Genomic DNA, 25,048 nt, shown 5'->3' with positions numbered 1-25,048 from the left:
TTATACAAAATTAGAGCTACAAGTTGATAAACTAAAAAATTACAATTAGCACGAAGCAGATTATCTAATATTAGACAATTCAAACAATCAAGCGTGAATCTCTTTAAATGAATAACAGTATAACAATATACAAAACATTAGTTTTCCTTTAAAAAAATTGTGTAATAAAAAATACATGTTGAGGCGGTATACTGCATAAAAACCAACACTTAATCTGAATCCAAAAAACAACAGTCCTCTTGATTATTTGCAGGAAGTTGGACCTTATATACTCATAGTTGACCTTCGGTAAGGTTATATAACGCAGGCTATAAAATAACGAGATAACGACAGTGGTTTTGTCGTATCAGAATCATTAAGTGTCTTAATAAGTACACGGATAGGTTTTTTTCCCAATAAATCGAGTGTCTACTATAATCAGTTACACGATTTTTGTCGCCTGTGATATCATGTAATAAACACAATATTATGATACCGAATATTGGGCCCAAACCTAATCTAACACGGATAGACGTTACCAACTGATAGTTTTTAGTGTCTGTTCGTTTCTCACATCTGGTACACAGGGTTTTTAGTAAAAAAAAAAAAAAAAAAAATGAACTTTGAGTAAACTTTAAGTCAAGAGTGGTACTTGAGCACAAAACCTAATAGTATCATTCTGTATAGATATAAATAAAATTGTTTTAATGATTTGATCAATTTTTTTTTAAAGATTTTAGGTGTTTTTGTTAAAATATACGAAATCTGCGAAAACACAGTTTCCCAGCAATTAAAAAAAAACTGTAGTGCCGAATTTTTTTCCCGTTTAATATGTTATGGGTACATATGAGTTCCAACTACTGCCAAATTTTCAACCCAAAATTTTTAAAATTACCGCTAAAAACCCGGAAAAACAAAAAAAATTGTACCCCCCCTAGGGGGGTGGGAAATGAGTATAGTTTAAGTTTGACACAACTGACGTGTGCGGACATACCAAATAATTATTTCTTATACATTTCAACTCGATCCGACTCTTTTTCTCGAAATTATAGCCAGTAAAAGTTCTAACTTAAAAACTCGTACGGTTTTTATTTTGTTTTTTCAACTTTCGTCTGTGAAGAATTAAACTTTTTCAACTTTTACCGCCCCAAAGTACCAACTAGATGAAAATTGCGATTTATAGAGTTGCTATTCGAAAGAATTGGTCCAGTATTAAAGAAGTTACAGTGTATACAGATAAAAAAAAAACACACATCAGAGTAAAACCAATACCTTCTCGCTTTGCATCGAAGCTAACATATATTTATATATCAAAATGTTTATCGATGTACGCACACTAGATTATAACATATTTTTTATCGAGATAACAAATCCCAGCTTGGTACATTTCATTCAGCATAAGCATTTAACGAGAACTTTGCTAATAAAAACTAATAAAAAGAGAGCGAGGAAAATCATTCAACTCGGTGTAACAAATGCATTATTTTAGCCGCTAAATATGTAACGTCATATTTTATTTTAACTAGCTGATGTTACAGTGTTGTAATAGGCCAAATCAATTTAAACGAAAGGTTATTTTTCTGTAAAATATTTGCTCTAATTGCACTGATCCTATCTAATTAAATTTACCCTTCACAAATAAAATATATAAACACATAAAAATGACAATTAAAACTAGAAATTTACAATTAAAAAAAAAAGTATACAATACATGCATTATAAGTGATGACAATTTAATATAATTAAAACCACTCTCTTTTAGAATAATAACTATTGAGCTTAGAGCAAGTGCATAAACTTATAGTTTAGTCGTGTGATTTTGTTTTGGAGTGGACTTTTTGCATTTTTTCTGTGTTAATCGTCTTTTACTTTTCTGCTAGATCTATAACCAACAAGTTTAATTTTCATTAGTCATATTACTATAAAAATACATTATTTTGAAATATAGTTATAAGTATGGTATAGTTTACCTTCCCAAAAGAACTCTGTTTATCAATAAACCAAACGGCGCGTCAACAAACAAATGCATTATTAGAGCCGCTAACAATGACGTTAATATTATATAAATACATTTCATAATCTAAAATTGAAAAAGGTATATATTATTAAAATGTTTATCAATACACACTCAATAAGTGACTAAGTTATGTCGACTGTACGGTCCACAGAGTATAGTAAACGTCGATAAAAACTAAATAGATAAGACTGTTCATAAATTATTATTTTACATCCGTGTTAAATGATTTCAAGAACATATGTGTTTTATGTCATTTATAATTACTATTAAATATTAATTAAAAATAACTTACGATCATTCCGGATGTCAGTACTTCGGATGTCCGTGCTGAGAATACTATCATTATTATTATGGGAAAATTGACCAGGTATATTGAATAAGATAGTTTGTGTAATGAATTACTGAATCGATTGTTCAGTAATTTTTCTAGAAAACCTACGAGAATTTGATAATATTAATAAATAAATAGGCTACATTGTTCTTTCCTCTACAGGATGATACATATTTGAAAGTAAGACGCTCGGTAAAACTTAAAAAAACGCGCGTAACTCAACCGCGAACAATCGTCCTTCCTAAATTTTGGAAATCAAGACAGATAACCAACCAGTAAATCTTTTTGGTAAATTATTCTTGATTTGAAAAATAAAATATAACATACATTTAAACATAACTTAGTAGGTAAGTTACAAAGTTAAAAAATAATATATTAGCGTAAAGATAATAATTTAAATAATGTTTCTGTAAAACTAACATTCACTAGATTGTAGCCATATATATAAAAAAAAAGTTTTCAGAAAAAAGTGAGCTTTTTCCGTTACATATGACATCATCCTGTAAACTTGCTAAAAACATCTCGTATTCAAATTCATTCGATACACAACGAATCAATTATTTTCGGATGAATTGTACAAGAAAGATAAAGGAGAAATGAATCAATCAGAAAACGGAGATATTTCAATGATTAAATATGCGTGGAAAATAAGTTTATACACTTGATTACTTATTATTATGGGAATATAAATGCGTCGATTTTGCGTACCATAACTAGATGTCGTATGACAGATAGCACACCACATAAGGAATAAGGGCGTATTTAAATGACCAATGGCTGCATAAATAGAAGACTCGATTGCATTGTAATCCCTGTGTCTCTGATAAAATACATTACTGTACAATTGGACATACATGTAAAGACCAAAAGCGACCATAGTAGTTATAAGAGTAGTTGTCTAAAAAATAAATTATTTATTTTTAAATGACAAAAATAATTGTAATTTGTAGTGTTATACAATTACCTTAGACATTTTGATATCATTTTTTTTTAAAACTTCGACAATAATACCTGCTAACAGCCCAATATAAAATGGTAAACCCCGTACATAGAGCTGAGTGTATAGATGCGTGAAATGAAATGAGTTTGACGTAGTTGATTCACTTAAGTTTAAGAAAAACCTATCGAAAAAAATATATTGTAAGCATCTTAAAAACGTTAACGTTGCATTGCCTATACTACTACTATTACTCTACTAAGTACACGCTAAGCATAATTCAGATGTACTTTTTCTAAAATACTGAGAGAAGCCAATAAATTGTGAAATAATATGAGTTTGAATTAGTTGATTCACTTACATTTAACAAAAATCTATTAAAAAAAAAAAAAGTTAACACATTAATATTGTTAACGTTCTTTTACTGATAAAGGTATTAAGATACAGATGTATTTTTAATTGAATATTAATAGAATCTAAAGAAATTGATTTAGAGATAAAACTAAGTTTTTGGTAGTTTTGTACACTGCCATAAAGAATAAGCTTTTGATGGATATTAATGGAATATTCGCTTGAAAAAAAACTTCGAAGAGTACTTCAATATTTACACGACATTTTTTTGGGCATCTTTAATATATTACTATCTCATTTTTTAGGTTCACTTGCCTAAGTGAGTTTATATTTCAATAAATTTTAAACTACTGGATTTAATCTGCATTAACTACTAGGGTGTAATTATCGTATGACACAGACTTTGTTTTTTTATAAAATAAGAAGAATTCAAAAATACATACGATATATTGAATTTGGTAATTCCTTCTGATTTTGAATAGTAAGTTAAAGCAAATGGAATGATTAACGACGCGGAAATCAGCAAGGCTAATACACCAGTACCGATTTTACGGTTTTTTCCATAAATGTAAACAACGATCATTCCAATAACTATCAATTGTAGTTGTAATGAAATGTAATAACCAGCGAAGAGACACTAAAATTCCAGTAGGCATAATTATTATAACAAAATATAAACTATCAAATCAGAAGTATTCAGATTATACTACTTACCTGTTTTCCACCTTCAATGAAATTATTAATAACCAATAGGTTAGTCCACCAATATTGTTTGCATTTGTTTGCATCCAGACCTATTTGGTTTGCCCAAAAAGGACCATTTCCCATATGAGGGATAATAAATATCGTAAGAAGTATCATTGTGACGTGACCCGGAAGAGATCTGAAATAATAAGCATACGTTTGTAAATTGTGAAGATTAAATCACTGTAAGAAAGGCTTGGCTTACTTTAGATATTTGTAGATAATTATCTTTGGGATTTGAAACCAATTGCATTCGGGTTTTCTGAATTTGGTAATCATAATCGTGTATAAGATGTAACCAGAAATAAATAGGAAATAGTCAATTCCATTATTTACACTTAAAAATAAATTATAGTGGGCATCTTGATAAAACTAAGATAAGAAAATATAATTATTTCATTAGTACATTTTTATCATTGGTCGATGAAAAGGATGAGATCAGGTATATTGGAATTTATTGGTTTTACAAAAAAAAGTAATAAAGAACAGTTATAACTTATTTTAAGTGTTTATAATATGTTGTATGTGATGTATAAAAAAAATAAAAATACACATTCACCTCTTCTATTGGTTTCGGATACAAATACGGACCAAAGATACTAATCATCCATTCATGGGACATTATCGTTATCATCATTAATAACGATGACACACCGTTAAGTATACTGAGTTCATTATTCTTATCAAACTTATAGAGATCTTTTCCGTTTGTTATTACAGAAAATATATTTGTAATTTCTAAAATTTGCGCTGAAAAAACATGCCCTAAAAAATTATTTTAAATAGATAGTAGATAGCTTTAAAAAATCAATTGAGTAAGTTTCGGATATACCATTCCACAAAAGTTTTGACGCATTCATAGCTTTAAAAAGACATATATTTTTTATGGGAATGTGATACGATTATGGATAGGTATGTTATTGGCTACAATTTTATTAAATCATCTTCTTAAGTCGTCTAAGGTAGAATTTTGCATACCAATTTCAGTATTGCGATGGTGACAATAAATAATGATACACCACTTTTACTAGTCATTCATAGTAATTAAATATTTTGTACTCATTATAGAACAACATTTTTATATATTAATATAAAAAATGTAAAACGTTAAAGTTCGTATTTGGATTATTATTAATGAATGTTGTATAATTTTATAATTATATGACAATAAATTTAATTTTTATAAAAAAAAAAAAAAACAGATTTAGTTATAAATAAAAATTACGAACCAATTAATATATAAATTTAAAATAATAGTAATTTATATAGAAAATAACTAGTTATTGTTTTTAATTATTGTACTTACACGGTTTGTTTTCTCGTCCATTGCAGCAAGCAACTAAATGGTAAACCGTCGAAAAAGAAACGACCAAAATCAGCAATCCAATAATAATGCTAAACAAAAAGTATACAAAGCATACAATATATGTACTAATTGAAAACCTGTTTAGAATAAATATTTGAATAAAATAGGTTTCAATGTATATACTTAAAGTTAACATAATACGTAATAAGATTCTTAAAATAGTGATATAACTATTTAGAAATTCTCAGTCTCCTACGTAAAATACTAAATAACTTTTTGAACCCATTCCCAAAAATAGTGTAGGTATCAACATCATTAAAAATGTTTTTAAAATATTTAAAATTCCGATGCAAGCACCTTCTTTACTTTTCTAACATGCTTACCAAGTTACATAATATCCTGTATCGTACGGGAAAAAACTTATGTTGGTGCTACAAAATTCTGGTTTAACTTTGACTTGGGTTGTTAGTTGATGTGCTTGGAATATACGATCCAGTTCTCTTTGTAATGAAACTTCAAGATCTTCGGATGTACACGCCTCTGGTATACAGACGCCGAGTTTGATAACATTTCTTTTATACCGATCACCATAATCGATAAACTGTTAAATTAAACAAGGAAAATGTAGAAGGACATAATAAGAAAAAATATGTTTGTTAATATTTAATATATAAGCGAATTGTTCTCCTCTAGCATTCCATCAAATTTACTTTTTTGTTCAGGCTGTAAAATTAATGGAAAAATTTCAAATCAAAACCTATACCTGTGATTTCTTTGCTAATTCTTAGCATACGTATATGGTTTATGGTCACATACAAAAGATGACTAGGAAAAAACATATGAGCGTAGAAAGGAAAGTTTTAATACCAAATGTATATTATAAGATCCAACTATAAAATCACTATTTATAGTTTTTTTTCAATCCTAACATTTTTTCAACCAACAATTTTTTTTAAAATGAAATGTACAAATACAAAAATGAATGAATTAAATTACCCCGAGTATTTCTTGCCAAGCATTATCGAAACTGGTGTATTTATCTTTACTGTACTGTGTGAAGTTTTGGTCAGTTGAAGTTCGAAGTTCGATGTTTGACAAACAATATTTTCCTTGAATAGGCTGATGCACACTAATGCACTCGTCATAAACGCCAATGTGATGTGTATTGCCTATCAATAATCCGTTTAGGTATCTAGGCCATGAATCTGCCACTATACAGTTCAAAGTAATCCATTAATGTTATTAATACTATTTTAACATTATACAATAAAATATATTTAAATAAATTCTGATGAAAAATAAAAAAATTAAATTAAATTATATATTAGGTACGTTTAACATTTTTTTTATTCTTACAACAAGCTTTTAGGTTTAAATTTTTGAAGAAAAATAGAATATTTAAATGTATATCAATAAAAAATATGAAATTGAAATTGAAATATTGTAATAGTTCTGATTACTGGTACCAGAACTATTAAGAAATTTATTTGTTGTTCGTCGTCGAAACCAATTCAGGAAGATGTTTTTTAAATAATTAAAGACTTTTTAAACATAAGTTTGATTTTTATTAACACTTGTAAAACATAAAAAATGGGCAATCTGTCTCAGAGTAGTATACTAGTTGAGTCTGGTAATTCGTCTGGTTTAGCAATGGATCCCACTTCTATTTATATGGACATGATAATTTGTGTTATGTGTTATTGTGGGAATTTGTGTAGGATTTAGCTTATTGATGGGCGGACGCCACAGCGGACGCACATCGGATGATTATTTTAATTAGTGTTAATTTGCGATAAAATGGTAATAACATATTTTTCCCATATAGTTTAAATAAGCTGAACGGAAACCGAATGGCTTCTGTATATGAAACGTACATTTACAATTCCATCAAATTATTGTGCTAGACAATTGTACTGGTGTGTTTTAATTACTGACCATGATTTACATTTCACAATTATTTAAATTTTAAAGAAAAATAAAATATTTAAATGTATACCAATAAAAAATATAAAATTGAAATTGAAATGTACATGTTTAGTTAAATAACTTTTTTTGAAGTAGTGAAATAAAAATTAAATAACTCTTTCTTCAAGGCTAAAGGATATAGGATTTTTTTTAGTTTAAAATGTTTATCGTCAGTGAATAAAGTATATTTAAATACAATTTGGAGTTAATTAGACTCATTTAAAAAAGTGATGGGAGAATGTTTTGTTTAAAAATATGATTTTTTTCTGAATTTTAATGGGGAAGGGGTGACTTCATAAGTTTTTGGTTTATAAAATTACCTTTTAGGTATAGTTTTTGTTTTATAGATTTACTACACGAAGAAATAAGTTCAGCGGTTTAAACGATTTCATGGGTACATACTAGTGATGGGAAATATTCAAATATTCGAATATTCAAATGGTAATAATAATTATTTTACAAATAGTTTTTTTTCAACTATACGAATATTCGAATAATTATTGGAATATTAGAATATTCGAATGTTTAAAAATTAGGTATTCGAATCCGAATTACAACACTAATATATACACAAAAAAAGTCATTGTACATGCACTACCTTCTGAGCTCCACATCGAAGCTAATAATTATTAACGTCACCATAATATACAACAACATAGACTTACAGTTACTTGGTCAGTGACCAACGCTTACTTTTTACTGCCCAGTAGGAATTGTTTTTTAAATGGCTCAAGTACAACTCTGACTGTAGTCGACAAGCCGAATTTCCAACATCAGTGACTGAGAACCCCACTAACGATTGATAGAAGAGATTGGCTAACCAGCTCTCAGGATAAACCGGCTCGAGTCCCGTGGCAATACTGTCGTCCAATTTTGAATTAATCGTGTTCGGTAAAATTATGTTTTTTGTATCGGTAGAAACGTTTTGACTATTAAAAGCGATTTCATTAGAAAAAATTACAACCGGAAAAATAAACGCTAATAAAGCCCACGCTCGGAACATTTTGAATATTTGTGCTAACCACACTGTTTTTTGTAAATTAATGGCTACAACCACCTTAAACTCCTGGGTATTTATGACTGCTATTTATGTGTACACTACATAAATACCATACATACTGTACTACTATTTAAGGTATACACTCCTTTTTTTTTTTATTTTACGCGTAATTATTTGCTTAATTATTTAAAACTTGGGTAATTGTCTAAATTCTCACTGTTATGTAACAACTATTTATAAGACAATTCTAATATCTAATTCACTTCATCATTGCCATTATATTTATAGTTATAAATTTGCATTGGCTGGGAATGGGACATTGTATTGTTTTTACAATGAATTGTGTTTTTATTTTAATTTAAATTCATTATTGTACAAAAATTTACTAAAAAATAATTATACAACAAAACATATTAAATTTTATTACTGAAAATTGTGAAATATCTTTTTAATTGTATTTATTGTAATACTAATTTTTCAAAATTAAACATAATTTAAAAACGCCAGTTGAACTCGAATTGTATTAAATTACCTATTATACTATAATTACCTATTATATTATTTTTGTCAAAAGAGAAAAGGAATTTTTTTTTCCGATATATTAATATCTTGTGAAACCATGTGTTTTACCCAAAATGAAGTAGGTATAACCTACACCTTTAACTTCTGGGTATATTTTATGTACATGGTATTTTTGTGGATATTCCACTACTTTTTTTTTTTAATTTTACGCGTAATTATATGCTTCATTATTTAAAGTTTGGGTAGTTATCTACATTCTCATTGTTATTCAACAAGTATGTATAAGGCAATTATAATATCTAATTATTATCATCATTATTGTTATTACAATAAATTGTGTTCTTTGATTTTTAATATAAATTCATTATTAGAATAGAATAAATCAAGTTACATATGGATATTAAATTATTTAAAAATAGTTATATAATATAATCGTTTATGAAAGGGGTTTTGTTCGAAATATGGGTAATCCGTATCAGAAAAAAAATTGTTAACCTGAAAAAAAAATTACATTTTTTTTGTTTAAAAAAATGTATTAAATTATGTATTATTTACTAATAAATTGATCTGTTTGTCCTGTAATTTACCTGCCAGCCGTCGGCCATCTTATAACAACGATAATTTATGATCGATAACATCAGTCATTATTGTTGCAAATGTATTTTTTCCTGCCAACGTAGTCACCAAATTGTCGACATTTTAGCGAGAATATTGTAATAACTAATGGGCAAAGATTCAAAATTTTACCACCATTTAAAAAAAATATACTAATCAAACCGAATATTGGGATTCCCATTTAAATTTTACAAGTTGATATCACTCATACGCAAGCCACTTAAGGTAAAATGATATATTTATGCATAAAGTTACACCTAATAACATACAAAAGTTTAAATTTAAAAAAATCAAAAGGAGCTCTGAAAATCAAGAAGTTTTTTGAACACCTGTAAATCGGGGAATACATTTGACGGGTTTCCACACTTGTTACTGTGCCTTGTTTTGCTTCATGTGGTTTGTTTCCCACTTAACGGTATGGTCTAAAATTGAACTCTGATAAACTCATCGGATTGATAAATAAGATAGTGCACGATAAGAAGTATCTAAGTATTCGATCATTGAAATACCTCATGTATACCACATGTATACATTTTGGTAACAACAGAAATTAAACATCAACTTATTGTGAACCACTCAATATCTTACTGGGTTTAATTAATAATTGAATATTATTTTTCCATAGTATTTTTAAACAACGTAATCTCAATTTCTCATGATTTGTTTTTGTTTTTACCCCCCCCCCCCCTTTACTTAGTTTATTTGATAGCAAATTTTGAAACTTAATTGACAACGCATACATTTCGGTAACTTTATAGATGGAAAATAATGTACTAAAAATATTGACTGGTCGATAACCAGTTTTGGATAACTCTTATAAAGTTATAAGAGTTGAAAAGCTAGCATGGGAGGGGAAGTGCAGTTGAGAAATGCACGCAGATAAAAATAATACTACACAATTTATTTAATTATATTTTATTGTCTAATGTTAACATAATAATAATAACATTAATAGCTAACAGTGGATTTCATAGTGTCAGAATCATGGCCTAGATACCTAAATGAATTATTAATAAGCAACACACACCACATGGGCGTTTATGACTAGTGCATTAGTGTGCACCAGCCTATTCAAGGAAAATATTGTTTGTCAACCATCGAACTTCAAACTTCAACAAACGAAAACTTCACCCAGTACAGTAAAGATGAATACACCAGTTTCGATAATGCTTGGCAATAGATACTCGGGGTAAATTTAATACATTTATTTTTGTATTTGAACATCGCCAGAAAAATCAAAACATTTTTTTTTTAATTATCTGTTGGCTGGAAGAATGGGAAAAATGAGATGAAACGCCACAGATTTCCAATAGTGATATTATTACTGGATCAAATATTAGCCACCTTTTGTTAGTGGCCATAAATCATATACGTCGTGTTCTATGAATTAGCATAGAAAACGAAAGTATAGGTTTTGATTTCAACATTTTCCATTTATTTTGCAGCCTGAACAAAAAAGTAAATTTGATGGAATGCTAGAGGAAAACAATTGGATTTAAGAAAACAATCGCTTATATATTAAAAAATAATAAACATTTTTTTTCTTAATATGTGCTGATATATTTCCTTGTTTAATTTAACAGTTTATCGATTATGGTGATCAGTATAAAAGAAATGTTATCAATCTCGGTGTTTATATACCGAAAGTGTGTATACCGCAGATCTTGAAGTTTCATTACTAAGACAACTGGATTGTGTATTCATAGAACATCAACTAAAAACAAAGTCAATGTTAAACCAGACTTTTGTAACACCAATAAACATGTTTTCCTATACGATACAGGATATTATGTAACTTGGTAAGCATGTTAGAAAAGCAAGGAAGATGCTTCCATCATGGTTGGTATATTTTTCGATTATCATTTTTATTGGCCTGCTGATTTTGGTCGTTTCATTTTCTACGGCTTACTATTTAATTGCTCTACGCAATGGACGAAAAAGCAAACAGTGTAAGTACAATAATTACGAATGACAAGTTGTGCCGGTGTAGCACTCGCGTATAATAGACAATTCCCACCATATGTATTTATATAAACTGCTGATACGTAACAAAAAATATCATACATGTACATTTTTTGGTTTAGTTTAATAATTTCAACTAAACACATTTTTCTTGAAATAATAATATTTTCTCACATAAAAAATATTGACATAGACAGTTCTCTTAATTGGTGGTCAGTCAAAAAAGTGTAACGTGATAACCTTATATGATTAAATTAGATTAAATTTAATTAAATAATTCAAGTGATTATTATAATTATTATTTTTGTTTATCCAAGACATAAGCCTAACTAACTCTAAATTTCAACTGCGGATAGATAGTAAAGGATTACATATATAGTACAATACTACCCTTTTGAAAGACGATAAAAGTATTTAGCTAACAAAATATTAATAAATTAATAATTACAAATGTTACTTGTTTTTGAAAATACTCAATCAAAAATATAAAACAAAAACAATAATTATAATAAATTAAAAAAATTTCAACCTATATAAAACTGATTTAAGTTAATTTTTTTTTAACAGATGCTGTAATTAAACAACTTTAACGATATAATAAAATTCAATAAATACAATTAACAATAATTATTATCTTAGAAAAGTTCAAAAAATCTATTTACGTGACTTACTGAATTCATTAAATACAAATTAATACCATTACAACGTTTTTACAACTTGAGAATATAATTGTATATAATAGGTTTAGTTATACCTAAAACTTTATGATCAAATTTCCGTAATGTATGTTGGACACACAAAATTTAGGTAAGAGCATTATAAGAAATAACAAAACTGAAAGCAGACTTTGAACTACCCTAGATTTATTTAATCAAATAGATATAATATACTTACATAGGCATTAAGTAAAATTAAAAACAATATTGGTATTATCAAGAAGTGATAACTGATTACTTGTATGTAGTTATATGAATATTGCAAACTATTATTACTCATATTTTCAACAGATGTATTGAGTATTATCAACTCACATATGCAAATACAAGCATTAATAATTATTCGAAGTTAATTACAACATAACACACTTTTTATTGAAACTGCTTAATATTGATATTACACAATTAAATGCATTATATTTATAAATTACACCTTGACATAATATAATTGCAAGGTCATGGGTCCAATTGAAAATACATTTCCATAGTAATTGATATGGCTCGTTCTTAAAACTACTAAGCCGTTGATAATTCTGACATGGTAACATTGGTTTTCAAATGATGAAATGTTTTCGGAAAAAAAACTTTTAACATAAATTAAAAACGCTAGTTGAATTTGTATTGTATAAAATTACCTTTTATATAGTTTTTGTCAAAAGAGAAAAAGAAATTTTTTTTTCCGATATATTAATATCTTCCGAGAAACCATGTGTTTTACCCAAAATGAAGTAGGCACTCTGTGTATAATTAAACACAACTAACACTGAACAGTAATAATTGAACATATTTTATTTTAACTAGCTGATGTTACGGTGTTGTAATAGGCCAAATCAATTTAAAAGAAAGGTTATTTTTTATAAAATCTTGCACTCATCGCACTGATCCTATCTAATTACATTTACCCTTCACAAATAATATATATAAACACATAAAAATGATAATTAAAAATAGAAATTTACAATTCAAAATAAAACAAAACGTATACAATACATAAATTATAACAGATAACAATATAATATAGTAAAAAACATATAGGTTAGTAAACATTTAGAGGTTAGTCGTGTTATTTTGTTTTGCAGTGGATTTTTTCACATTTCGAATTTGTTCCGTGTTAATCGTCTTTTACTTTTCTGCTAGATCTTCTATAACCAACAAGTTTAATTTTAATTACTCGTATGTTATAGAAATACATGCTTTTGATTATAGTAATAAGTTTGGTATAGTTTACCTTCCCAAAATAACTCGGTTTATTAGTAAACCAAACGGCGCGTCAACAAGCAAATGCATTATTAGACCAGCTAAATATGACGTCAATATTGTGTAAATAAATTTCATAAACTAAAATTAAAAAATATATTTATATATCAAAATGTTTATCGATGTACACACACTAGATTATAACATATTTTTTATCGAGATAACAAATCCCAGATTGGTACATTTCATTCAGCATAAGCATTTAACGAGAACTTTGCTAATATCCCGAGTGGAACTAATAAAAAGAGAGCGAGGAAAATCATTCAACTCGGTGTAACAAATGCATTATTTTAGCCGCTAAATATGACGTTAATATTTTATAAATACATTTCATAATCTAAAATTAAAAAATGTATATATTATTAAAATGTTTATCAATACACACTCAATAAGTGACTAAGTTATGTCAACTGTACGGTCCAAAGAGTATAGTAAACGTAGATAAAAATTCAATGCATGAGACTTGTCATAAATTATTATTGAACATTCTTGTTAAATTATTTGAATAACATATTTTTTTTTATGTCATTTATAACTATTAAATATTAATTAAAAATCACTTACGATCATTTGGGTTGTCAGTACTTCCGATGCCCGTACAGAGGATACCACCATACGTATTACGGTACAATTGACCAGGTATACTGAATAAGATAGTTTGTGTAATGAATTACTGAATCGATTGTTCAGTAATTTTTCTAGAAAACCTACGAGAAATTGATAACATTAATAAATAAATAGGTTACATTGTTCTTTCCTCTACATGATGATACATATTTGAAAGTAAGACGCTCGGTAAAACTTCAAAAAACGCGCGTAACTCAACCGCGAATCAAACAGGACGATTGGTCCTTCCTAAATTTTGGAAATCAAGACAGATAACCAACCAGTAAATCTTTTTGGTAAATTATTCTTGATTTGAAAAATAAAATATAACATACATTTAAACATAACTTAGTAGGTAAGTTACAAAGTTAAAAAATAATATATTAGCGTAAAGATAATAATTTGGATAATGTTTCTGTAAAACTAACATTCACTAGATTGTAGCCATATATATAAAAAAAAAGTTTTTAGAAAAAAGTGAGCTTTTTCCGTTACATATGACATCATCCTGTAAACTTGCTAAAAACATCTCGTACTCAAATTCATTCGATACACAACGAATCAATTATTTTCGGATGAATTTTTCAAGAAAGATGAAGGAGAAATGAAACAATCAGAAAACGGAGATATTTCAATGATTAAATATGCGTGGAAAATAAGTTTATACACTTGATTACTTATTATTATGGAAATATAAATGCGTCGATATTGCGTACCATAACTAGATGTCGTATAACAGATAGCACACCACATAAGGAATAAGGGCGTATTTAAATGACCAATGGCTGCATAAATAGAAGACTCGATTGCATTGTAATCCCTGTGTCTCTGATAAAATACATTACTGTACAATTGGACATACATGTAAAGACCAAAAGCGACCATAGTAGTTATAAGAGTAGTTGTCTAAAAAATAAATTATTTATTTTTAAATGACAAAAATAATTGTAATTTGTAGTGTTATACAATTACCTTAGACATTTTGATATCCTTTTTTTTTAAAACTTCGACAATAATACCTGCTAACAGCCCAATATAAAATGGTAAACCCCGTACATAGAGCTGGCTGTATAGATGCGTGTAATGATATGAGTTTGACGTAGTTGATTCACTTAAGTTTAACAAAAACCTATCGAAAAAAATATATTGTAAGCATCTTAAAAACGTTAACGTTGCATTGCCTATACTACTACTATTACTCTACTAAGTACACGCTAAGCATAATTCAGATGTACTTTTTCTAAAATACTGAGAGAAGCCAATAAATTGTGAAATAATATGAGTTTGAATTAGTTGATTCACTTACATTTAACAAAAATCTATTAAAAAAAAAAAAAGTTAACACATTAATATTGTTAACGTTCTTTTACTGATAAGGGTATTAAGATACAGATGTATTTTTAATTGAATATTAATAGAATCTAAAGAAATTGATTTAGAGATAAAACTAAGTTTTTGTTAGTTTTGTACACTGCCATAAAGAATAAGCTTTTGATGGATATAAATGGAATATTCGCTTAAAAAAAAACTTCGAAGAGTACTCCAATATTTACACGACATTTTTTTGGGCATCTTTAATATATTATTATCTCATTTTTTAGGTTCACTTGCTTAAGTGATTTTATATTTCAATAAATTTTAAACTACTGGATTTAATCTGCATTAACTACTAGGGTGTAATTATCGTATGACACAGACTTTGTTTTTTTATAAAATAAGAAGAATTCAAAAATACATACGATATATTGAATTTGGTAATTCCTTCTGATTTTGAATAGTAAGTTAAAGCAAATGGAATGATTAACGACGCGGAAATCATCAAGGCTAATACACCAGTACCGATTTTACGGTTTTTTCCATAAATGTAAACAACGATCATTCCAATAACTATCAGCTGTAGTTGTAATGAAGTGTAATAACCAGCGAAGAGACACTAAAATTCCAGTAGGCATAATTATTATAACAAAATATAAACTATCAAATCAGAAGTATTCAGATTATACTACTTACCTGTTTTCCACCTTCAATGAAATTATTAATAACCAATAGGTTAGTCCACCAATATTGTTTGCATTTGTTTGCATCTAGACCTATTTGGTTTGCCCAAAAAGGACCATTTCCCAAATGAGGGATAATAAATATCGTAAGAAGTATCATTGTGACGTGAACCGGGAGAGATCTGAAATAATAGGCATATGTTTGTAAATTGTGAAGATTAAATCACTGTAAGAAGGGCTTGGCTTACTTTAGATATTTGTAGATAATTATCTTTGGGATTTGAAACCAATTGCATTCGGGTTTTCTGAATTTGGTAATCATAATTGTGTATAAGATGTAACCAGAAATAAATAGGAAATAGTCAATTCCATTATTTACACTTAAAAATAAATTATAGTGGGCATCTTGATAAAACTAAGATAAGAAAATATAATTATTTCATTAGTACATTTTTATCATTGGTCGATGAAAAGGATGAGATCAGGTATATTGGAATTTATTGGTTTTACAAAAAAAAGTAATAAAGAACAGTTATAACTTATTTTAAGTGTTTATAATATGTTGTATGTGATGTATAAAAAAAATAAAATACACATTCACCTCTTCTATTGGTTTCGGATACAAATACGGACCAGTGATACTAATTATCCATTCATGTGTTATTATCGTCATCATCATTAATAACGATGACACACCGTTAAATATACTGAGTTCATTATTCTTATCAAACTCATAGAGATCTTTTCCGTTTGTTATTACAGAAAATATATTTGTAATTTCTAAAATTTGCGCTGAAAAAACATGCCCTAAAAAATTATTTTAAATAGATAGTAGATAGCTTTAAAAAATCAATTGAGTAAGTTTCGGATATACCATTCCACAAAAGTTTTGACGCATTCATAGCTTTAAAAAGTCATATATTTTTTATGGGAATGTGATACGATTATGGATAGGTATGTTATTGGCTACAATTTTATTAAATCATCTTCTTAAGTCGTCTAAGGTAGAATTTTGCATACCAATTTCAGTATTGCGATGGTGACAATAAATAATGATACACCACTTTTACTAGTCATTCATAGTAATTAAATATTTTGTACTCATTATAGAACAACATTTTTATATATTAATATAAAAAATGTAAAACGTTAAAGTTCGTATTTGGATTATTATTAATGAATGTTGTATAATTTTATAATTATATGACAATAAATTTAATTTTTATAAAAAAAAAAAAAAACAGATTTAGTTATAAATAAAAATTACGAACCAATTAATATATAAATTTAAAATAATAGTAATTTATATAGAAAATAACTAGTTATTGTTTTTAATTATTGTACTTACACGGTTTGTTTTCTCGTCCATTGCAGCAAGCAACTAAATGGTAAACCGTCGAAAAAGAAACGACCAAAATCAGCAATCCAATAATAATGCTAAACAAAAAGTATACAAAGCATACAATATATGTACTAATTGAAAACCTGTTTAGAATAAATATTTGAATAAAATAGGTTTCAATGTATATACTTAAAGTTAACATAATACGTAATAAGATTCTTAAAATAGTGATATAACTATTTAGAAATTCTCAGTCTCCTACGTAAAATACTAAATAACTTTTTGAACCCATTCCCAAAAATAGTGTAGGTATCAACATCATTAAAAATGTTTTTAAAATATTTAAAATTCCGATGCAAGCACCTTCTTTACTTTTCTAACATGCTTACCAAGTTACATAATATCCTGTATCGTACGGGAAAAAACTTATGTTGGTGCTACAAAATTCTGGTTTAACTTTGACTTGGGTTGTTAGTTGATGTGCTTGGAATATACGATCCAGTTCTCTTTGTAATGAAACTTCAAGATCTTCGGATGTACACGCCTCTGGTATACAGACGCCGAGTTTGATAACATTTCTTTTATACCGATCACCATAATCGATAAACTGTTAAATTAAACAAGGAAAATGTAGAAGGACATAATAAGAAAAAATATGTTTGTTAATATTTAATATATAAGCGAATTGTTCTCCTCTAGCATTCCATCAAATTTACTTTTTTGTTCAGGCTGTAAAATTAATGGAAAAATTTCAAATCAAAACCTATACCTGTGATTTCTTTGCTAATTCTTAGCATACGTATATGGTTTATGGTCACATACAAAAGATGACTAGGAAAAAACATATGAGCGTAGAAAGGAAAGTTTTAATACCAAATGTATATTATAAGATCCAACTATAAAATCACTATTTATAGTTTTTTTTCAATCCTAACATTTTTTCAACCAACAATTTTTTTTAAAATGAAATGTACAAATACAAAAATGAATGAATTAAATTACCCCGAGTATTTCTTGCCAAGCATTATCGAAACTGGTATATTTATCTTTACTGTACTGTGTGAAGTTTTGGTCAGTTGAAGTTCGAAGTTCGATGTTTGACAAACAATATTTTCCTTGAATAGGCTGATGCACACTAATGCACTCGTCATAAACGCCAATGTGATGTGTATTGCCTATCAATAATCCGTTTAGGTATCTAGGCCATGAATCTGCCACTATACAGTTCAAAGTAATCCATTAATGTTATTAATACTATTTTAACATTATACAATAAAATATATTTAAATAAATTCTAATGAAAAATAAAAAAATTTAATTAAATTATATATTAGGTACGTATAACATTTTTTTTATTCTTACAACAAGCTTTTAGGTTTAAATTTTGAAGAAAAATAAAATATTTAAATGTATACCAATAAAAAATATAAAATTGAAATTGAAATATACATGTTTAGTTATATAACTTTTTTTGAAGTAGTGAAAAAAAAATTAAATAACTCTTTCTCCTAGGCTAATGGATATAGGATTTTTTTTAGTTTAAAATGTTTATCGTCAGTGAATAAAGTATATTTAAATACAATTTGGAGTTAATTAGACTCATTTAAAAAAGTGATGGGAGAATGTTTTGTTTAAAAATATGATTTTTTTCTGAATTTTAATGGGGAAGGGGTGACTTCATAAGTTTTTGGTTTATAAAATTACCTTTTAGGTATAGTTTTTGTTTTATAGATTTACTACACGAAGAAATAAGTTCAGCGGTTTAAACGATTTCATGGGTACATACTAGTGATGGGAAATATTCAAATATTCGAATATTCAAATGGTAATAATAATTATTTTACAAATAGTTTTTTTTCAACTATACGAATATTCGAATAATTATTGGAATATTAGAATATTCGAATGTTTAAAAATTAGGTATTCGAATCCAAATTACAACACTAATATATATACAAAAAAAGTCATTAAGCTTAACACATAACCTCTTAATTTTCTAACCATGGACTCTATTATTCAATGGAACATAAACGGTCTACACAAACACAATACCGATATCCACAGAGCAAAAACTCACATCCAACCAATCGCCCTATGCTTCCAAGAAACTAATTTAAAACCCAACACCACTTTTCCCATAAAAGGATACAACGGATTCTTCAAAAATCGCCAAACATGCCTCCGCGCAAGAGGCGGAGTTGCTATTTTTGTCAATAATCTCATTGAAAGCTCTGAAATCCATATCCAATCTCCACTTGAAGTAATAGCTGTCTCCATACGTCTTAAAACCTCATTATGTATTTGTAACATTTACCTACCGGATAGCACCAATTTAACACTTAATGACCTCAATGACATCATAAAACAATTACCCAAACCTTTTATTTTTCTTGGCGACTTCAACAGTCGTAATCAAATCTGGGGATCCCATCATACGGATCAAAGAGGCAAAATTATGGAAAAATTTCTAGAAAATGAACAATTAATATTATTAAATACTGGAGAATACACTCGTCATAACGCAACTCATAATTCTCTATCAGCCATTGATCTTACAATAACAAATAGCACATTTGCGCCAAAAACCGAATGGAACGTACTTAGCGAATATAGCAGCAGTGACCATTGGCCAATTTCTATAAAAATCAAAGATCAGACAGTCCCAATATCCCCACCAGTCCGTTGGAACTTAAAAAATCCCTCTTGGGAACTCTACCAAGACATCATAAATCAAGAACTTAATAATCACCCAATCAATCTAAAAAACGAAATCACCCAAACCGAAATAAATTCAATCATTAACAATTTTTCTAACATAACATTAGATGCCGCCAATCTGACTATCGGCAAAATTAATATCAAAAATAAAAAGAAAACAGTCCCATGGTGGAACAAGGAATGCAATATGGCAATTAAAGCCTATAAAAAATCTTTAAAAAAATTCAAAAAGACCAAATCTATAGACGACCACATAGCACTAAAGAAATTGCGCGCTCAAGCAAAATTTATAACAAAAAAAAGCAAAACTGAATCATGGCAAAAATATACAAATTCAATAAACTCAAACACATCTTCAACCGATATGTGGAACAAAATTAAATCCATTAAAGGAATAACCCACCAACCATTACCTTTAAATATAAACCATAATGGTAATTCACTCTCATCCCCTACAGATATAGCCGAAGCTTTTGCACAGCACTTCAAAAAAAATAACTGTAATTCAAACTACGAACATGCATTCTTAAATTTCAAACACAAGACAGAAGAAAACATTAAAAGGGACCTAGAGCTCAATTTTTACCATCAAGAAAACACAATTAATCAACCCTTCAATATAACCGAATTACGCAATGCATTATCTGGATGCAAAAGCAAAAGCCCAGGCCCAGATGGGATACCATACTCTTTTATTCAAAATTTACCAAAGCTAGGACTCGAAATACTTCTTCAGATTTATAATATAATTTGGGAAAAAGGCATATATCCTGACCAATGGCGCAACGCAATTGTTATACCTATCCCTAAACCAAACAAGAACAAATTCGATACCGCTAACTATAGACCTATTTCACTTATCAATACACTAGGAAAAACATTAGAAAAAATAGTAAACAAGCGCTTTGTTTGGCACTTGGAGACATCAAATATACTAACAAATGAACAATGTGGTTTTCGAAGAAATCATTCAACTCTCGATTCCCTCTCTTCTTTACACAATGAAATTTGTAACGCAAAAAATCAGAAACAACATTTAATATTAATAGCCTTAGACCTAGAAAAAGCATACGATATGGTATGGCGAAACAGAGTCCTTAAAATCATTCAAGAATGTGGCATAAATGGTAAAATGTTTGTATTCCTCCAAAACTTCTTAAAAAACCGTACAATACAAGTTAAAGCTCACAATGAATTATCAAACACCTACCTAACCGAAAACGGCCTCCCCCAAGGTTCAGTGATCAGCGTAACAATGTTTTTACTAGCTATTAACAATATATTTAAAGAAATACCAAAACCTACAAAACACCTACTTTTTGCCGACGACTGCCACATTTATTGTAGTGGACAAAATATTAAAACCACGATTGAAATACTACAACAAGCACTCAATATTCTCCAAAATTGGTCAAACAAGACTGGTTTCAAATTTTCCCCAGGGAAAAGTCAATGTATTTGTTTCCATGTTCGCACGACAGAGAACCTTAAATTATTCCTTAATAACTCTGAAATACCCTTCTGCAAATCTTTACGTATATTAGGAATGATCTTTGATAATGAATTAAAATGGACCCAACACCTAAAAAAACTTAAAAGCTCTTGTAAAATGAAAATGAACATAATGAAAACACTTTCACATCACACCTGGGGGCTGACACCAAGAGCCTTCTAAATATATATAAGTCATTAATTTTGTCACGAATAAACTATGGATCAATTATTTATAACACAGCCAAAGAAAATCTGCTCAAAATATTAGATCCCTTACATAATGAAGGTATTCGCATTTCAATAGGAGCTTTCAGAACCAGCCCTATCGATAGCATTTTGTGCTACGCTGGAGAACTACCCCTTAAACTTCAAAGAGAAAAAGATATACTCATCTACGGCATAAAAAGAAAAAGCACTCCTAACCATATAGGATACAACAGTATTTTCCAAAACCAAAATATAAATCCAACTAACATAATCAGGAAACAAATACCACCTCTACACGATACCTTCTCCCATTTGTGCACAAAGTTCAAAATCCACACATCGATTAAAAATAAAATAACATTCCAAAAATTTCCACATTGGCTTTGGAAAATCCAACTCAATACCGAATTAACCCAGTATAATAAGCATGAAACAAATCCCACAATTATCATTTGCCACTTCAAAGAAATCATCCAAAATAAATACTCAAATTTTTTACAAATTTATACCGACGCATCTAAATCTCAACATGGAACTGGCTTTGCGATCATTAGAGACGAAACTAAAATCCTTCACAAACTTCCTCCGGAGAGCAGTATTTTCACTGCAGAAAACTACGCCATATTAGAAGCAATCAGATCTACAAATCTGACCAGTTCAAATAATAATATTTTAATAGTAAGCGACTCATTTAGCGCTCTCCAAGCACTCCAAAACCCCTTCTCGACAAACGAAATAACCCAGAACATACAAACAGAACTATATTCTACAAAAAAAAATATAGAATTTATGTGGGTACCATCTCATATCGGAATTTCCGGCAACGAGATGGCCGATAAGTCAGCAGACATAGCGACTAAAACCATCCTGCATCCAACAATCACTGACATACCGGCTAAAGACATAAATAAATCTATTAGGAATAAAATAAATATGAAATGGCAAGGTTACTGGGATTCCGTTCCGCCTTCCAACAAATTAAAAAAAATCAAAAGATGCACTAAAAAGTGGCGTTATCTTCACAATTTAAACAGACGACAAGAAGTAACTCTAACCCGAGTGAGAATCGGACATTCCTCTTTGACACATACTTTCTTAATCAGCAAAGATGCACCACCCATATGTAATAAATGCCAAGAAGACCTAACCATCCAACACATCATCCTAGACTGCCCAGACCTACAAAACATCCGAAGTACTTTATCAATACCCAACAACTTAGAAGAAGCTCTCCATGAAGACAATACCATAACAATTTTAAATTTCCTTACAAAAATTAACGTTGTAAACAATATCTAATTAACACTTTTGTTTTTCATTATTCTTATTTAAAAAATATTGTAACCTTTGATATTTAATTATTAATGTAACTTACACAATGGCTAATAACCACAGATGTTGAAGCCTCTTAAAATATAAAAAAAAAAAAAAAAAGTCATTGTACATGCACTACCTTCTGAGCTCCACATCGAAGCTAATAATTATTAACGTCACCATTATATACAACAACATAGACTTACAGTTACTTGGTCAGTGACCAACGCTTACTTTTTACTGCCCAGTAGGAATTGTTTTTTAAATGGCTCAAGTACAACTTTGACTGTAGTTGACAAGCCGAATTTCCAACATCTGTGACTGAGAACCCCACTAACGATTGATAGAAGAGATTGGCTAACCAGCTCTCAGGATAAATCGGCTCGATTCCCGTGGCAATACTGTCGTCCAATTTTGAATTAATCGTGTTCGGTAAAACTATGTTTTTTGTATCGGTAGAAACGTTTTGACTATCAAAAGCGATTTCATTAGAAAAAACTACAACCGGAAAAATAAATGCTAATAAAGCCCACGCTCGGAACATTTTGAATATTTCTGCTAACTACACTGATTTTTGTAAATGAATGGCTACAACCACCTTTAACTTCTGGGTATATTTTATGACCATGGTATTTTTGTGGATATCCCACTACTTTTTTTTTTTAATTTTACGCGTAATTATATGCTTAATTATTTAAAGTTGGGGTAATTATCTACATTCTCATTGTTATTCAACAAGTATGTATAAGGCAATTATAATATCTAATTATAATCATCATTATTGTTATTACAATTAATTGTGTTCTTTGATTTTTAATATAAATTCATTACTAGAATAGAATAAATCAAGTTACATATGGATATTAAATTATTTAAAAATAGTTATATAATATAATCGTTTATGAAAGGGGTTTTGTTCGAAATATGGGTAATCCGTATCAGAAAAAAAATTGTTAACCTGAAAAAAAAATTACATTTTTTTAGTTTAAAAAAATGTATTAAATTATGTATTATTTACTAATAAATTGATCTGTTTGTCCTGTAATTTACCTGCCAGCCGTCGGCCATCTTATAACAACGATAATTTATGATCGATAACATCAGTCATTATTGTTGCAAATGTATTTTTTCCTGCCAACGTAGTCACCAAATTGTCGACATTTTAGCGAGAATATTGTAATAACTAATGGGCAAAGATTCAAAATTTTACCACCATTTAAAAAAAATATACTAATCAAACCGAATATTGGGATTCCCATTTAAATTTTACAAGTTGATATCACTCATACGCAAGCCACTTAAGGTAAAATGATATATTTATGCATAAAGTTACACCTAATAACATACAAAAGTTTAAATTTAAAAAAATCAAAAGGAGCTCTGAAAATCAAGAAGTTTTTTGAACACCTGTAAATCGGGGAATACATTTGACGGGTTTCCACACTTGTTACTGTGCCTTGTTTTGCTTCATGTGGTTTGTTTCCCACTTAACGGTATGGTCTAAAATTGAACTCTGATAAACTCATCGGATTGATAAATAAGATAGTGCACGATAAGAAGTATCTAAGTATTCGATCATTGAAATACCTCATGTATACCACATGTATACATTTTGGTAACAACAGAAATTAAACATCAACTTATTGTGAACCACTCAATATCTTACTG

The 25,048-nt window shown here is 28.6% G+C and overlaps 2 protein-coding genes across 6 annotated transcripts; both read right to left on the bottom strand.

Annotated features, from left to right (window-relative positions):
• Positions 1–1,239: 1,239 nt before the first annotated feature.
• Positions 1,240–9,306, bottom strand: LOC126845550 (nose resistant to fluoxetine protein 6-like). 2 transcript variants are annotated; one of them, XM_050584244.1, is made up of 14 exons: positions 9,288–9,306; positions 8,324–8,687; positions 6,662–6,876; positions 6,049–6,266; positions 5,666–5,754; positions 4,919–5,124; positions 4,565–4,731; positions 4,330–4,498; positions 4,059–4,252; positions 3,292–3,448; positions 3,036–3,225; positions 2,289–2,431; positions 1,950–2,059; positions 1,240–1,861 (listed from the first exon to the last, which is right to left on the bottom strand). In XM_050584244.1, exons 2-14 carry the CDS (start codon positions 8,631–8,633, stop codon positions 1,834–1,836), a joined length of 2,196 nt encoding a protein of 731 aa, XP_050440201.1. In that variant the 5' UTR covers positions 8,634–8,687; positions 9,288–9,306; the 3' UTR covers positions 1,240–1,833. The 2 variants fall into 2 exon arrangements, with proteins under 2 accessions (XP_050440201.1, XP_050440202.1); XM_050584245.1 differs by having other exon boundaries at positions 4,919–5,109; positions 9,288–9,305.
• A 3,538-nt stretch (positions 9,307–12,844) lies between these two features.
• LOC126845552 (nose resistant to fluoxetine protein 6-like) lies at positions 12,845–23,961 on the bottom strand. 4 transcript variants are annotated; one of them, XM_050584246.1, is made up of 13 exons: positions 23,615–23,961; positions 18,650–18,864; positions 18,037–18,254; positions 17,654–17,742; positions 16,907–17,112; positions 16,554–16,720; positions 16,319–16,487; positions 16,048–16,241; positions 15,281–15,437; positions 15,025–15,214; positions 14,267–14,409; positions 13,674–13,783; positions 12,845–13,587 (listed from the first exon to the last, which is right to left on the bottom strand). In XM_050584246.1, exons 1-13 carry the CDS (start codon positions 23,922–23,924, stop codon positions 13,557–13,559), a joined length of 2,199 nt encoding a protein of 732 aa, XP_050440203.1. In that variant the 5' UTR covers positions 23,925–23,961; the 3' UTR covers positions 12,845–13,556. The 4 variants fall into 4 exon arrangements, 3 of the variants coding, with proteins under 3 accessions (XP_050440203.1, XP_050440204.1, XP_050440205.1); XM_050584247.1 differs by having other exon boundaries at positions 12,846–13,587; positions 16,907–17,097; XR_007686796.1 differs by having other exon boundaries at positions 13,535–13,587; positions 13,674–13,743.
• Between the last annotated feature and the right edge of the window lie 1,087 nt (positions 23,962–25,048).

Source organism: Adelges cooleyi, unplaced genomic scaffold (genome assembly GCF_023614345.1).
Source record: "Adelges cooleyi isolate 19-005CV unplaced genomic scaffold, UGA_ACOO_1.1 ACOO_flye_CR_arks_rails_tigmint_CR_PRNA_8, whole genome shotgun sequence".
In the NCBI taxonomy this organism is placed as follows: Eukaryota; Metazoa; Arthropoda; class Insecta; order Hemiptera; family Adelgidae; genus Adelges; species Adelges cooleyi.
The sequence above is the reverse complement of the archived record's forward strand: the minus strand, read 5'-3'. Positions and strand labels throughout refer to the sequence as shown.